Raw genomic sequence first — 14,628 nt, 5'->3', positions numbered from 1 at the left:
GACAAGCTCACTTCGAAAGTGTAAACCTCCTTTAAAGGGAAGTATGCCGGTTCAGCTTTCTTATTGGGACACTCTTGGCATTTTGGTCATGATGGTTCTTTACCACGTGGGACTATCTTGCAAGAGCAGAATGCATAGTGTCCTTGAGGCTCACCAACTAATCACCAGTAGCAGCTCTTAGTCATTAGGACAAAAAAAAAAATGTTCTGATATCTTTCTAAATGCATCTGTGTGTGTGTGTGTGTGTGTGTGTAAACTTTGATTGATCTTCAAGGTACTGGGGTATTGGACTAAAGGTATTGGACTATACATGCTCATATTTCCCTTATAGTTTAAATAATGCATACCAAATATATACTGAAATTGTCAAAACTTTGAGTTACTAGAATTTAGCCTTCAAAATATAAGACCTCAGCTTCACATATTCTAGTTTATAATTAAGTGATTTTGACTGTGACCTACTATGAGATGCATTCAACAATGGCACCTTAAAACAGACTTGAGGGGGAATCTTAGAAAGTTGTTAACATGATCTTCGAAGCCAGACTACCTGGGCTCAAATCCCAGCTCTACCACTGCCCAGCTGGCGTACTAATTAGTACATGATTTATTGTCTCTGTGCCTGTTTCTTCATCTGCACAATAGGATGATAATATTAATAACACTAACTCATAGTCTCTTTTTTTTTAATTAAAGAGGTCATCATACATAAAGCATTTAGGTCAGTGCCTTGCGTACAGTAAGAACTATATAAACACTTGCTATTATTAGAAACTTAAATAAAGCACATTTTCTCTAATATAGAGATAGGTAGATAGATCTTCTAATTTATTTTTTGTGGGGTTGTGTAATCTTGGAAAAGTAGATTTCAATTATTTAGTTTAGTCTTCTCCTTTACATCTTTGTTATTGTTTTTCAAACAACTCTTATCAGACTTACAGCATCTGATGTTTCTAAAATGGTCACATTAATCTCCTTACACCAATGCAATCTGTATACTGAATACAAAAATACTGGAATCACAAAGCTGTGATATCGGCTGGTGACAGCTGGTGCCATTGCTAGGGAACAAGATGCAGTGGGTGGAAGATGGGGAAAATAATGAATAGATGGGTTAAAAATTTTAACAAATAACATTACCTTGCATCAAATGATGTTTAAAGATGCTACATACCACCAGTAAGTAGGTCCTCCAATAAAAATGAATTCATGGTCTACCTGCTTTTATAATTTTAGTTTTGATACTGTCCTTCAGCTTTCAGCTTGCATTTTTAAAAATTTTTTATTGAGATATAGTTGATTTACAATGTTGTGATAATTACTGCTATACAACAAATTGATTCAGTTATGCATATATATACACACAATCTTTTATATATATATTCTTTTCCATATGGTTTATCATAGGATATTGAATATAGTTCCCTGTGCTATACAGTAGGACCTTGTCTTTTATCCATTCTATATATAAAAGCTTACATCTGCTAATCCCAACCTCCCATTCCCTCCCTCCCCCAAACCCCTCCCCATTGACAACCACCAGTCTGTTCTCTGTGTCTGTGATTCTGTTTCATAAATAGGTTCATTTGCATCATATTTTAGATTCCACATAGGAGCACTATCATATGACGTTTGTCTTTTTCTGGTTTACTTCACCTAATATGATAGTCTCTAGGTCCATCCATGTAGCTGCAGATGGCATTATTTCATTCTTTTTTATGGCTGAGTAATATTCCACTGTATCATGTACCACATCTTCTTTATCCATTCCTCTGTCGATGGACATTTAGGTTGTTTCCATGAAGACAACTATTATTTGTACCTATTGTATAGGAAAGCTTAAATAATGCACCCATGATAATGCATGAGTCCTTTCCTGACTGTCCTGAACTCCACGTGTCTGAAGTCCTGAGCACCTCCAGGAGAATGAGGCGTCTCCGAGACCTGCTCCCATCATGCCTGCTGTGCACATGTCTATCATAGTCCTCACTGCTCACGTCCACCGGCAGCTGGTGGCTTTATTACCCCACCTCCTCCCCGAGCAGTTGATTAAACCAGGGATAGTTAGCTGACACATCAGCAAGTAAGTCCCTCCTCCAGAAGGTGCAGTTAGGGTTAGTTTGTCAGGCAGGAATGTTAAAGTTTTTAATGTATTATTTTATGCTTCAAATAATATTTTCGTGGCATGTCACATATATGATGATTATGAATTATAGAAGTAACTGGAACACTGATCTACCCAGAGCTCAACCTAATGCCATGCCCACTGTAGAGTTAACCATTTTCCCAAATGTTGTGTTTCACGTTCCCTGCCATTATTAAAAACAATGACTTCCAATTATTGAGCCTGAACCAAGATGGTGGAGTAGAAGAACATGCTCTCACTCCCTCTTGCGAGAACACCAGAATCACAACTAACTGCTGAACAGTCATTGACAGGAAGACACTGGAACTCACCAAAAAAGATACCCCACATCCAAAGACAAAGGAGAAGCCACAGTGAGACGGTAGGAGGGGCACAATCACAGTAAAATCAAATCCCATAACTTCTGGGTGGGTGACTCACAGACTGGAAAACACTTATACCACAGAAGTCCACCCACTGGAGTGAAGGTTCTGAGCCCCACGTCAGGCTTCCCAACCTGGGGTTCCAGCAACGGGAGGAGGAATTCCTAGAGAATCAGACTTTGAAGGACAGTGGGATTTGATTGCAGGACTCTGACAGGACTGGGGGAAACAGAGACTCCACCCTTGGAGAGCACACACAAAGTAGTCTGTGCATCAGGACCCAGGGGAAGAAGCAGTGACCCCATAGGAGACTGAACCAGACCTACCTGCTAGTGTTGGAGGGTCTCCTGCAGAGGCGGTGGGTGGCTGTGTCTCACCATGGGGACAAGGACACTGGCAACAGAAGTTCTGAGAAGTACTCCTTAGCATGAGCCCTCCCAGAGTCCACCATTAGGCCCACAAAAGAGCCCAGGTAGGCTCCAGTGTTGGGTTGCCTCAGGCCAAACAACAAACAGGGGGGGAACCCAGCCCCACGCATCAGCAGTCAAGAGGATTAAAGTTTTACTGAGTGCTACCCACCAGAGCAAAAGCCAGCTCTACCCACCACCAGTCCCTCCCATCAGGAAACTTGCAGAAGCCTCTTAGAGAATCTCATACACCAGAGGGAAGACAGTAGAAGCAAGAAGAACAATAATCCTGCAGCCAGTGGAACAAAAACCACATTCACAGAAAGATAGACAAGATGAAAAGGCAGAGGGCTATGTACCAGATGAAGGAACAAGATAAAACCCCAGAAAAACAACTAAATGAAGTGAAGATAGGGAATCTTCCAGAAAAAGAATTCAGAATAATGATAGTGAAGATGATCCAGGACTTCGGAAAAAGAACGGAGGCAAAGATCGAGAACATGCAAGAAATGTTTAACAAAGACCTAGAAGAATTAAAGAACAAACAAACAGAGATGAACAATACAATAACTGAAAGGAAAACTACACTAGAAGGAATCAATAGCAGAATAACTGAGGCAGAAGAACGGATAAGTGACCTGGAAGACAGAATGGTGGAATTCACTGCTGTTGAACAGCATAAAGAAAAAAGAATGAAAAGAAATGAAGACAGCCTAAGAGACCTCTGGGATAACATTAAACGCAACAACATTTGCATTATAGGGGTCCCAGAAGGAGGAGAGAGAGAAAGGACCCGAGAAAATATTTGAAGAGGTTATAGTCGAAAACTTCCCTAACATGGGAAAGGAAATAGCCACCCAAGTCCAGGAAGCATAGAGAGTCCCATACACAATAAACCCAAGGAGAAACATGCTGAGACACATAGTAGTCAAATTGGCAAAAATTAAAGACAAAGAATTATTGAAAGCAGCAAGGGAAAAATGACAAATAACATACAAGGGAACTCCCATAAGGGTAACAGCTGATTTCTCAGCAAAACTCTACAAGCCAGAAGGGAGTGGCATGATATACTTAAAGTGATGAAAGGGAAGAACCTACAACCAAGATTACTCTACCCAGCAAGGATGCCATTCAGATTCGATGGAGAAATCAAAAGCTTTACAGACAAGCAAAAGCAAAGAGATTTCAGCACCACAAAACCAGCTCTACAACAAATGCTAAAGGAACTTCTCTAAGTAGAAAACACAAGAGAAGAAAAGGACCTACAAAAACAAACCCAAAACAATTAAGAAAATGGTCATAGGAACATACATATCGATAATAACCTTAAACATGAATGTATTAAATGCTCCAACCAAAAGACACAGGCTTGCTGAATGGATACAAAAACAAGACCCATATATATGCTGTCTACAAGAGACCCACTTCAGACCTAGGGCCACATACAGACTGAAAGTGAAGGGATGGAAAAAGATATTCCATGCAAATGGAAATCAAAAGAAAGCTGGAGTAGCGATACTCATATCAGATAATACAGACTTTAAAGTAAAGAATGTTACAAGAGACAAGGAAGGACACTATATAATGATCAAGGGATCAATCCAAGAAGAAGATATAACAATTATAAATATATATGCACACAACATAGGAGCACCTCAATACATAAGGCAACTGCTAACAGCTCTAAAAGAGGAAATCGACAGTAACACAATAATAGTGGGGGACTTTAACACCTCACTTGCACCAATGGACAGATCATCCAAAATGAAAATAAATAAGGAATCACAAGCTTTAAATGACATAATAGACCAGATAGATTTAATTGACATTTATATGACATTCCATCCAAAACAGCAGATTACACTTTCTACTCAAGTGCGCATGGAACATTCTCCAGGATAGATCAGATCTTGGGTCACAAGTCAAGCCTCAGTAAATTTAAAAAAATTGAAATCATATCAAGCATCTTTTCCAATCACAACACTATGAGATTAGAAATCAGTTACAGGGAAAAAAACGTAAAAAACACAAACACATGGAGGCTAAACAGTACATTACTAAATAACTAAGAGATCACTGAAGAAATCAAAGAGGAAATGAAAAAATACATAGGGACAAATGACAATGAAAACACGATGATCCAAAACCTATGGGATGCAGCAAAAGCAGTTCTAAGAGGGAAGTTTATAGCTATACAAGCTTACTTTATAGCTATACAAGTTTCTTACCTTGTCAAGAAACAAGAAAAATCTCAAATAAACAATCTAACCTTACACCTAAAGGAACTAGAGAAAGTAGAGCAAACAAAACCCAAAGTTAGCAGAAGGAAAGAAATCATAAAGATCAGAGCAGAAATAAATGAAATAGAAACAAAGAAGACAATAGCAAAGATCAATAAAACTAAAAGCTGGTTCTATGAGAAGATAATATTGATAAACCATTAGCCAGACTCATCAAGAAAAAAAGGAAGACTCAAATCAAAAGAATTAGAAAGGCAAAAGGAAAAGTAACGACAGACACCGAAGAAATGCAAAGCATCCTAAGAGACTACTACAAGCAATTCTATGCCAAAAAAAATGGACAATCTGGAAGAAATGGACAAATTCTTAGAAAGGTATAACCTTCCAAGACTGAACCAGGAAGAAATAGAAAATATGAACAGACCAATCACAAGTAATGAAATTGAAACTGTGATTAAATATCTTCCAACAAACAAAAATCCAGGACCAGATGGCATAAAGGTGTATTCTATCAAACATTTAGAGAAGAGCTAACACCCATGCTTCTCAAACTCTTCCAAAAAATTGTGGAGGAAGGAACACTCCCTAACTGATTCTATGAGGCCACCATCAATCACCCTGATACCAAAACCAGACAAAGATACTACAAAAAAAGAAAATTACAGACCAATATCACTCATGAATATAGATGCAAAAATCCTCAAAAAATACTAGCAAACAGAATCCAAGAGCACATTAAAAGGATCATACACCATGATCAAGTGGGAATTATCCCAGGGATGCAAGGATTCTTCAATATATGCAAATCAATCAAGTTGATGCACCATGTTAACAAATTGAAGGAGAAAAACCATATGATATTCTCAATAGATGCAGAAAAAGCTTTTGACAAAATTCAACACCCATTTATGATAAAAAACTCTCCAGAAAGTGGGCATAGAGGGAACCTACCTCAACATAATAAAGGCCATGTACGACAAACCTACAGCAACATTATTATCAATGGTGAAAACCTGAAAGCATTTCCTCTAAGATCAGGAACAAGACAAGGATGTCCACTCTCACCACTATTATTCAACATAGTTTTGGAAGTCCTAGCCATGGCAATCAGAGAAGAAAACGAAATAAAAAGACTACAAATTGGAAAAGAAGAAGTAAAACTGTCACTGCTTGCAGTTGACATGATACTCTACATAGAGAATCCTAATGATGCCACCTAGAAAACTACTAGAAAACTAGTAGTTTCTAGTAGAAAACTACTGGAGCTAATCAATGAATTTGGTAAAGTTGCAGGATACAAAATTAATGCACAGAAATCTCTTGCATTCCTATATACTGATGATGAAAAATCTGAATGAGAAATTAAGGAAACACTCCCATTTACCATTGCAATAAAAAGAATAAAATACCTAAGAATAAACCTACCTAGGGAAACAAAAGGCCTGTATGCAGAAAACTATAAGACACTGATGAAAGAAATTAAAGATGATACCAACGGATGGAGAGATATACAATGTTCTTCGATTGGAAGAAGTAATATTGTGAAAATGACTATACTACCCAAAGCAATCTACAGATTCAATGCAATCCCTGTCAAATTACCAACAGCATTTTTTACAGAACTACAACAAAAAATCTTAAAATTTGTATGGAGACACAAAGGACCCCAAACAGCCAAAGTTATCTTGAGGGAAAAAAGTGGAGCTGGAGGAATCAGAATCCCTGACTTCAGACTATACTACAAAGCTACAGTAATCAAGACAATATGGTACTGGCACAAAAACAGAAATATAGATCAATGGAACAAGATAGAAAGCCCAGAGATAAACCCACATACCTATGGTCAGCTAATGTATGACAAAGGAGGCAAGGATATACAATGGAGAAAAGACAGTCTCTTCAATAAGTGGTGCTGGGGAAACTGGACAGCTACATATAAAACAATTAAATTAGAATACTCCCTAACACCATACACAAAAATAAACTCAAAATGGATTAGAGACCTAAATCTAAGACCGGACACTATGAAACACTTAGAGGAAACATAGGAAGAACACTGTTTGACATAAATCACAGTAAGATCTTTTTGGATCCACCTCCTAGAGTAAAGGAAATAAAAACAAAAATAAACAAATGGGACCTAATGCAACTTCCAAGCTTTTGCATGGCAAAGTAAACCATAAACAAGATGAAAAGACAACCCTCAGAATGCGAGAAAATATTTGCAGACAAATCAACGGACAAAGGATTAATCTCCAAAATATTTAAACAGCTCATACATCTCAATATTAAAAAAAAAAAAAAACCCAATCCAAAAATGGGCAGAAGACCTAAATAGACATTTCTCCAAAGAAGACATACAGATGGCCAAGAAGCACATGAAAAGCTGCTCAACATCACTAATTATTAGAGAAATGCAAATCAAAACTACAATGAGGTATCACCTCACACCAGTTAGAATGGGCATCATTAGAAAATCTACAAACAGAAAATGCTGGAGAGGGTGTGGAGCAAAGGGAACCCTCTTGCACTGTTGTTGGGAATGTAAATTGATACAGCCACTATGGAGAACTGTATGGAGGTTCGTTATAAAACTAAAAATAAAATTATTATGTGATCCAGCAATCCCACTCCTGGGCACATACCCAGAGAAAACCATAATTCAAAAAGACACATGCACCCCAATGTTCACTGCAGCACTGTTTACAATAGCCTGGTCATGGAAGCAACCTAAATGCCCATCGACAGATGAATGGATACAGAAGATGTGGTACATATACACAATGGAATATTACTCAGCCATAAAAGGAACGAAATTGGGTCATTTGTTGAGACGTGGATGGATCTAGAGACTGTCATATAGAGTGAAGTAAGTCAGAAGGAGAAAAACAAATATTGTATATTAACGCATATATGTGGAACCTAGAAAAGTGGTACAGATGAACTGGTTTGTAGGGAAGAAATAGAGACACAGATGTAGAGAATAAATGTATGGACACCAAGGGGGGAAAGTGCGGGGGGCGCTGGTGGTGGGATGAATTGGGAGATTGGGATTGACACGTATACACTAATGTGTATGAAATGGATGACTAATAGGTACCTTCTGTATAAAAAATCAAATTCAAAAATTCAAAAAATAAATAAGTAAATAAATAAAACAATGACTTCCTACTTATCTCTTCTTAGGAGTACCGGGTTCAGTCTTGCATGTGTGTAGATGTTCCATAATATTGGTTGCGTAAATAGAAAGTTGATGTCTTTCTCCACCATTTCTTTCTTCATGTTTGTTTTTTCTCTGGATGATGTTCTACCAGCAAGAAGAGAGAATACCTCTTTTTAGTAAATTTCTCAGCAGTAAATGGCACTCTGACCGTTGTTAAAATGGTAAAGAAGGCTTTTTGTTTTTAATATCTTTATTGCAGTATAATTGCTTTACAACGGTGTGTTAGTTTCTGCTTTATAACAAAGTGAATCAGCTATACATATACATATATCCCCATATCTCCTCCCTCTTGCATCTCCCTCCCTCCCACCCTTCCTATCCCACCCCTCTAAGTGTTCACAAAGCACAGAGCTGATCTCCCTGTGCTATGCGGCTGCTTCCCACTAGCTATCTATTCTACATTTGGTGGTGTATATATGTCCATGCCACTCTCTCATTTCGGTCCCAACTTACCGTTCCCCCTACCCATGTCCTCAAGTCCATTCTCTACATCTGCGTCTTTATTCCTGTCATGCCCCTACGTTCTTCAGAATCTTTTTTTCTTTTTAGATTCCATATATATGTGTTAGCATAGACAGAATTTGTCTTTTTCTTTCTGACTTCCTTCACTCTGTATGACAGACTCTAGGTCCATCCACATCACTACAAATAACTCAATTTTGTTTCTTTTTATGGCTGAGTAATTTCCATTGTGTATATGTGCCACATCTTCTTTATCCATTCATCTGTTGATGGACACTTAGGTTGCTTCCATGTCCTGGCTATTGTCAATAGAGCTGCAATGAACATTGTGGTACATGACTCTTTCTGAATTATGGTTTTCTCAGGGTATATGCCCAGGAGTGGGATTGCTGGATCATATGGTAACTCTATTTTTAGTTTAGTTTTTTTTTTTTTTTTTTTTTTTTTTGTGGTACGCGGGCCTCTCCCTACTGTGGGCTCTCCCGCCGCGGAGCACAGGCTCTGGACGCGTAGGCTCAGCGGCCACGGTTCATGGGCCCAGCCGCTCCGCGGCATGTGGGATACTCCCGGAACGGGGCACAAACCCGTGTCCCCTGCATCGGCAGGCGGACTCTCAACCACTGTGCCACTAGGGAAGCCCTATTTTTAGTTTTTTAAGGACCCTCCATACTGTTCTCCATAATGGCTCTATCAATTTACATTCCCACCAACAGTGGAAGAGCGTTCCCTCTTCTCCACACCCTCTGCAGCATTTATTGTTTGTAGATTTTTTGATTATGGCCATTCTGACTGGTATGAGGTGATACCTCATTGTAGTTTTGATTTGCATTTTTCTAATAATTAGTGATGTTTATCATCCTTTCATGTGTTTGTCGGCAATCTGTATATCTTCTTTGGAGAAATGTCTATTTAGGTCTTCTGCCCACTTTGGGATTGGGTTGTTTGTTTTTTTGATATTGAGCTGCATGAGCTGCTTGTACATTTTGGAGATTAATTCTTTGTCAGTTGCTTCATTTGCAAATACTTTCTCCTGTTCTGAGGGTTTTTTAAAATGGTAAAGAAGGCTTTTAATTGAAGATTATCACAATATGAGTATTGCAATAGGGAAGAGAGATTGGGCTCAACTCTGAATACAAGGATGAGTGGGAATTTATGGCCAAGGAATAGAGAGATGTGGTCAGTGAGTGGAATAGCCAGTCACTTAAGCCAAGTACACATCAGCCTTGGCCCCTCCCTTTCCCTGGCCCTACCTCCAGTGCTTCTGCAAGTCCATCCTTAGCCATCTTGCTCTCTTGTCTGCAAAGCTGCGAGACCCCCTTTTCTGCTTCTGCTCTTGCTGTGTACAATCTACTTTCATGTTGTAGCCAAAACTATCTTTTTTTGGAAACACAGTCAAATCATGCCATTTCTAGGCTAAAACCCTAAGTGGCTTCCCCTTGCACTTAGAACAAAACCCATGCTTCTCTCCAGGGCCTGCAGTTCTCTATGTGCTGTGACCCTTGACTAACCTTGATTTCATCTCCTGCTCTTTACCTCCTTACCAGCTCATGACACTCCTTCCACCTAGAGGGCTTTTGTGCTTGCTGTTGCCTCACCCACCCGTCCCTCCGCTTGCCCCAACACTTTTTTCCAGGATCACTGCATGACTGGATCCTGTGAAACAAACATCTCCTCCACCCAGAGCCCGTTTCCAACCACTACCCTCACTGAAATAGCAGCGTCTGCCCCACACTCATCACATTCAGCCCGTGGACCTGTTCACTGTCGGTCACCCTCCTCTGTAACGTGAATTCCATTGGGGCAGGAATCCTGACTTTGTTATCAGAAAAATTATTATGATACTTGTTAAAATGGTAAAGAAGATTTTTAATTCAAGATTATTGCAATATGAGTATTGCAATAGGGAAGAGAGATTGGGCTCAACTCTGAATACAACAAGGATGAGTGGGAATTTATAGCAAAGGAGTAGAGCGATGTAGTCAGCGAATGGAATATTACTAAGAGCAGACATCAAGGCTGGGGGATTTTCTCTAAACTGCCTTAAGAGGATTCTTGCTAAAGGCACACCAAAGACTTATGCATCAAAGAGGGGGATGAGGGACTTGATCAGGTATCAAGGCTGGGGAATTCTTTCTAAACTGACTTAACAAGATTCTTGCTAAAACTGGGCCAAGCAGGCCAAGGACAGACAGGATGGGGCCGAAGTTGAGTCCTGGCTCAAGTTTCGTTGAGGAGGGAGTCTTTGTCAACTTCCTGTTCTTTTTTGTGTCTCTCAATAACACTCTCTAATACCAATAAAGTATAATATATTATATTTTAAAATCTAATATTATAATTTCAAGACAAAGGTAAATATACTATACTTTCTTATAGCCACATTGTAAAAAGTAAAAAGAAACAGGTGAAACTAATTTTAATAATATATCTTATTTAATCCCATATCCACAATGTTATCTTTTCAATACATAATCAACAGAAAAATTATTAATGAGCTACTGTACATTCTTTTTTGTACCAAATATCGAAAACCCGATGGTATTGCACACTCACGGCACATTTCCATTCAGACTAGCCACGTTTCAAGGGTGAAAAGCTACATGAGGCCCAGGGCCACCTATCGGGCAGTACAGATCTGACAACTGTAGGGGTGACTGCACAGAGGGTATCCAGTAAATGTCTACTGAATAAATGCATGAGCAAACTAAGAATAAACCGTAATCACAGAAATAGCTGTTTTCTTTCCACAAGTGTTCAGAATATGTTGATGCCAAGTTTTACTCCAGAGGCATGTATAAATAGAGTATGTGTTGCTTGATTTGGGAAAGAATGGATATTTCAAATAATAAAGAGAATATCACATCTCAAATATGATTTAATTTTTCACTCATCCTTGTTCTATAAATACCTGGAGGTAATGGTGGAAGGAACATAGCTATGAATTTTATCCACAAAGTTGTTTATGCACCACAAAGGTGTTTGTTTTAACCAATGATTGAATAGCTGTTTTCACCCATTAAATTTTTTTTCTTAAAGTATAAGGCTACAGTTTTCACATATTCTCTGTAGCAAGATTATTTTAAATATCTCGTTTACTTTTGTTGCTTTAAATTCATCCTCAGCTTCTACATCGAGTAGCTACAAGTGATGGCATTTGGCATTGTTTATTCACCACAAAATGTCAGAACAGTAAGAGCTGGATGCCTCCGCTAGGAACAGTAAGACGCTTGGATTTACCGTGCCTTCTGTGGCTTCACAATATTTCTTTTTTCCATTATTGTTCTGCCCTCACCCAATGTGTTAAATTAAGGCTGAGAAGAGATATTTATTCCTGTTTACCATACAGTTGGGACGTGTCTATCTAATTTTCTTTCTGTTTACACTGTGAATACATTCAACTGTAGCACTGATCTCCTCCAGTGAAATCTATTGTGGTGTTCCTGACAGCTGTCATTTCTGAATCGGATCAACCAAATGCCTACTAAAACACCCAAGAGTTCAGAAGACTCATGAATATATTTATCTGATATGCTCTCTATGTCTTATAGAGTTTTATTTGATAGCTTTATAAATCCAGGTAAAAAAAAAGAAATAGGAGCTAGAAAACTAAACCAGACTTTAAAACAGGAGAGAGATTGCATTTTAGCTCCAGCTTTGTGAGGGATGGGAAAAGAATACATCCTTCATCCCTTCCCCTCCCCACAATTAGATTTCTCGATAGAGACGAAAAAATGTTTTTGATCTAAATCTTGAATTTTGGGGGCAAGCTTTATAAAGGCCAAATCAATGCTAAATCAGAGGTATTTACAACATCCACAAATTTAAGCCCAAGTGGATACTTAGAAGCTCATATAGACCTAAATGATGTTCTCCCAGATGGTGAATTAATGTAATTTTAGCAGGAAGCAAAGTTGCACAAATATGCAGTATTGCGGCCTCACACTGATTTAATGTATCTGTACCCACCACAGCGCAGATGTGGTATATCATTTTAGAGCCAGTTTTTCTATACTACACACTGAAGATGAGATTTGGGAGTTCAGTAAATTATGATTTATTTTGCGACTAATGACTTGTTCGAAATTGCAGCTTTCTGTGAACTGTATATAGAAATCACATTGGCTGTGTTCTTTGCACAGGGTTTGAAAGGTGACGTGGGTCCGCATGGTCCACCTGGCCCCAAAGGAGAAAAGGTACCGTGTTCACCCAGGAAAGTGACAATCTTTCCTTAAGAAAACCCCGAGACCCTATGAAGTGACCTTTCATTGATACTGTTTAACTGCCAAAAGTTAATTTTGTTAAAATTAACCAAAGGCTGTTACGTTAAAAGCATCTGAACAAGAAGAAAAGCCTTTTGGTTCATTTAGTTAGTTTGAGGCGGTTAAATGCACAATTGCTGGTCGACATTAATTTGTGTTTATAAGACGTCCCTTTTCTCTCCCTTGCTTAACGGCGTTAAGTATTGCATCACCAAATTAGCAGCCGTGTCTTGTACTGGGGGCCTTTGCCAATAGCACTGAGCTGCTACCACAATGGTGAAGCAGGCGACCTTTGGGGGAAGGAGGCTAACTGTGCATCTCAGTCTTAATCTAAATGCCCCGTTTCCTAACACCTTTTCTCACATGTCATTTTATAGTGGCCTATTGGCAGGGACCTTGAAAAGAGAATTATGAGATAGTAAAAAGCAAAAGTTGTTTTGAGTAAGGTCCTTGGATGATACTAGTTTGATGACAATTGTGCGTGTAGACGTTTTGCACTGTATTTTGTTCTCCATTCTCAGCACATTTAGAAATCTTTGTCTATCTTCAATATTTACCTCTACATTAAAATTGACTTTGCAAATTGGTCCCCAATGACTGATTTAAGCTCCATCAATGTTCTTTAACAGCTATCGGTTATTTTTATTCAGTTGTTCCCAAAATAATGATTACACAAGGCTAAGTCCTCACTTTTGAGGTGATTATGTTAGATGAAAAAAGAGAACGTCATAGAGATACTCCCAACACGAGCATACAGCGTGCCAGTGCCCCATGCCACGTGGTGGTGGTTCCACAAGGTCCATTTGAAGGGGGATTATGGCAGTGATGCTTGACTTTTTTTTAAGCAAGACTTGATTCAATTCACCAACGGCACTCCAGGATTCAATTTATTTGTCTGCAAAATGAGGAGTTTTGTTGAGATGGAGGGTCCCTAAGAGTCTGTCAAATTTAACATTCTATGAGATGGAGGGTCCCTAAGAGTCTGTCAAATTTAACATTCTAATACTTGCCTTTTAAAAAAAGTTAATTTCTCTTATTGAGGTGTAGTTAATTTACAATATTATATTAGTTTCAGTTGTACAGCATAGTGATTCAAAATTTTTATAGATTATACTCCATTTAAAGTTATTGTAAAATATTGGCTATATTCCCTGTGCTGAACAGTATATCTTCGTAGCTTATTTATTTCATGCTTAGTAGTTTGTACTTCTTAATCATTTACCCCTATCTTGCCTTTCCCAGTGATGCTTGATCTTAATGACTAAGAGTTCTCATGAAATAAATAAGGATGCTGATACAATAAAGCATATAGGTGACATATTTATAAATTGGAAAATGATAAACTTTTAGATTAACTATATTTTTTAGATTTTGAATAGTTCGTCAGTATATCCACCTGGTAATTTGTATTCACATAGGTCAGCAAAGCAATATTAGTATTTAAAAGTACATGAATATAGGCAAAGCCTCATACAGTTGTTGGCAAGTGCTAGGCCAGTTCAGCAAAGCTTTAAAAGAGGCAGTGGGACTGC

General features: G+C 38.4%; 1 protein-coding gene across 1 annotated transcript in view; it reads left to right on the top strand.

Moving 5' to 3' along the window:
• Positions 1–14,628, top strand: part of COL19A1 (collagen type XIX alpha 1 chain) — a 352,964-nt gene that overhangs the window by 144,589 nt on the left and 193,747 nt on the right. The window contains exon 12 of the mRNA XM_060167691.1: positions 12,977–13,030. Coding sequence (XP_060023674.1) covers positions 12,977–13,030 — 54 coding nt within the window. The remainder of the gene's footprint in view (positions 1–12,976; positions 13,031–14,628) is intronic.

This window comes from Lagenorhynchus albirostris, chromosome 12 (genome assembly GCF_949774975.1).
Source record: "Lagenorhynchus albirostris chromosome 12, mLagAlb1.1, whole genome shotgun sequence".
Lineage (NCBI taxonomy): Eukaryota > Metazoa > Chordata > Mammalia > Artiodactyla > Delphinidae > Lagenorhynchus > Lagenorhynchus albirostris.
The sequence above is the reverse complement of the archived record's forward strand: the minus strand, read 5'-3'. Positions and strand labels throughout refer to the sequence as shown.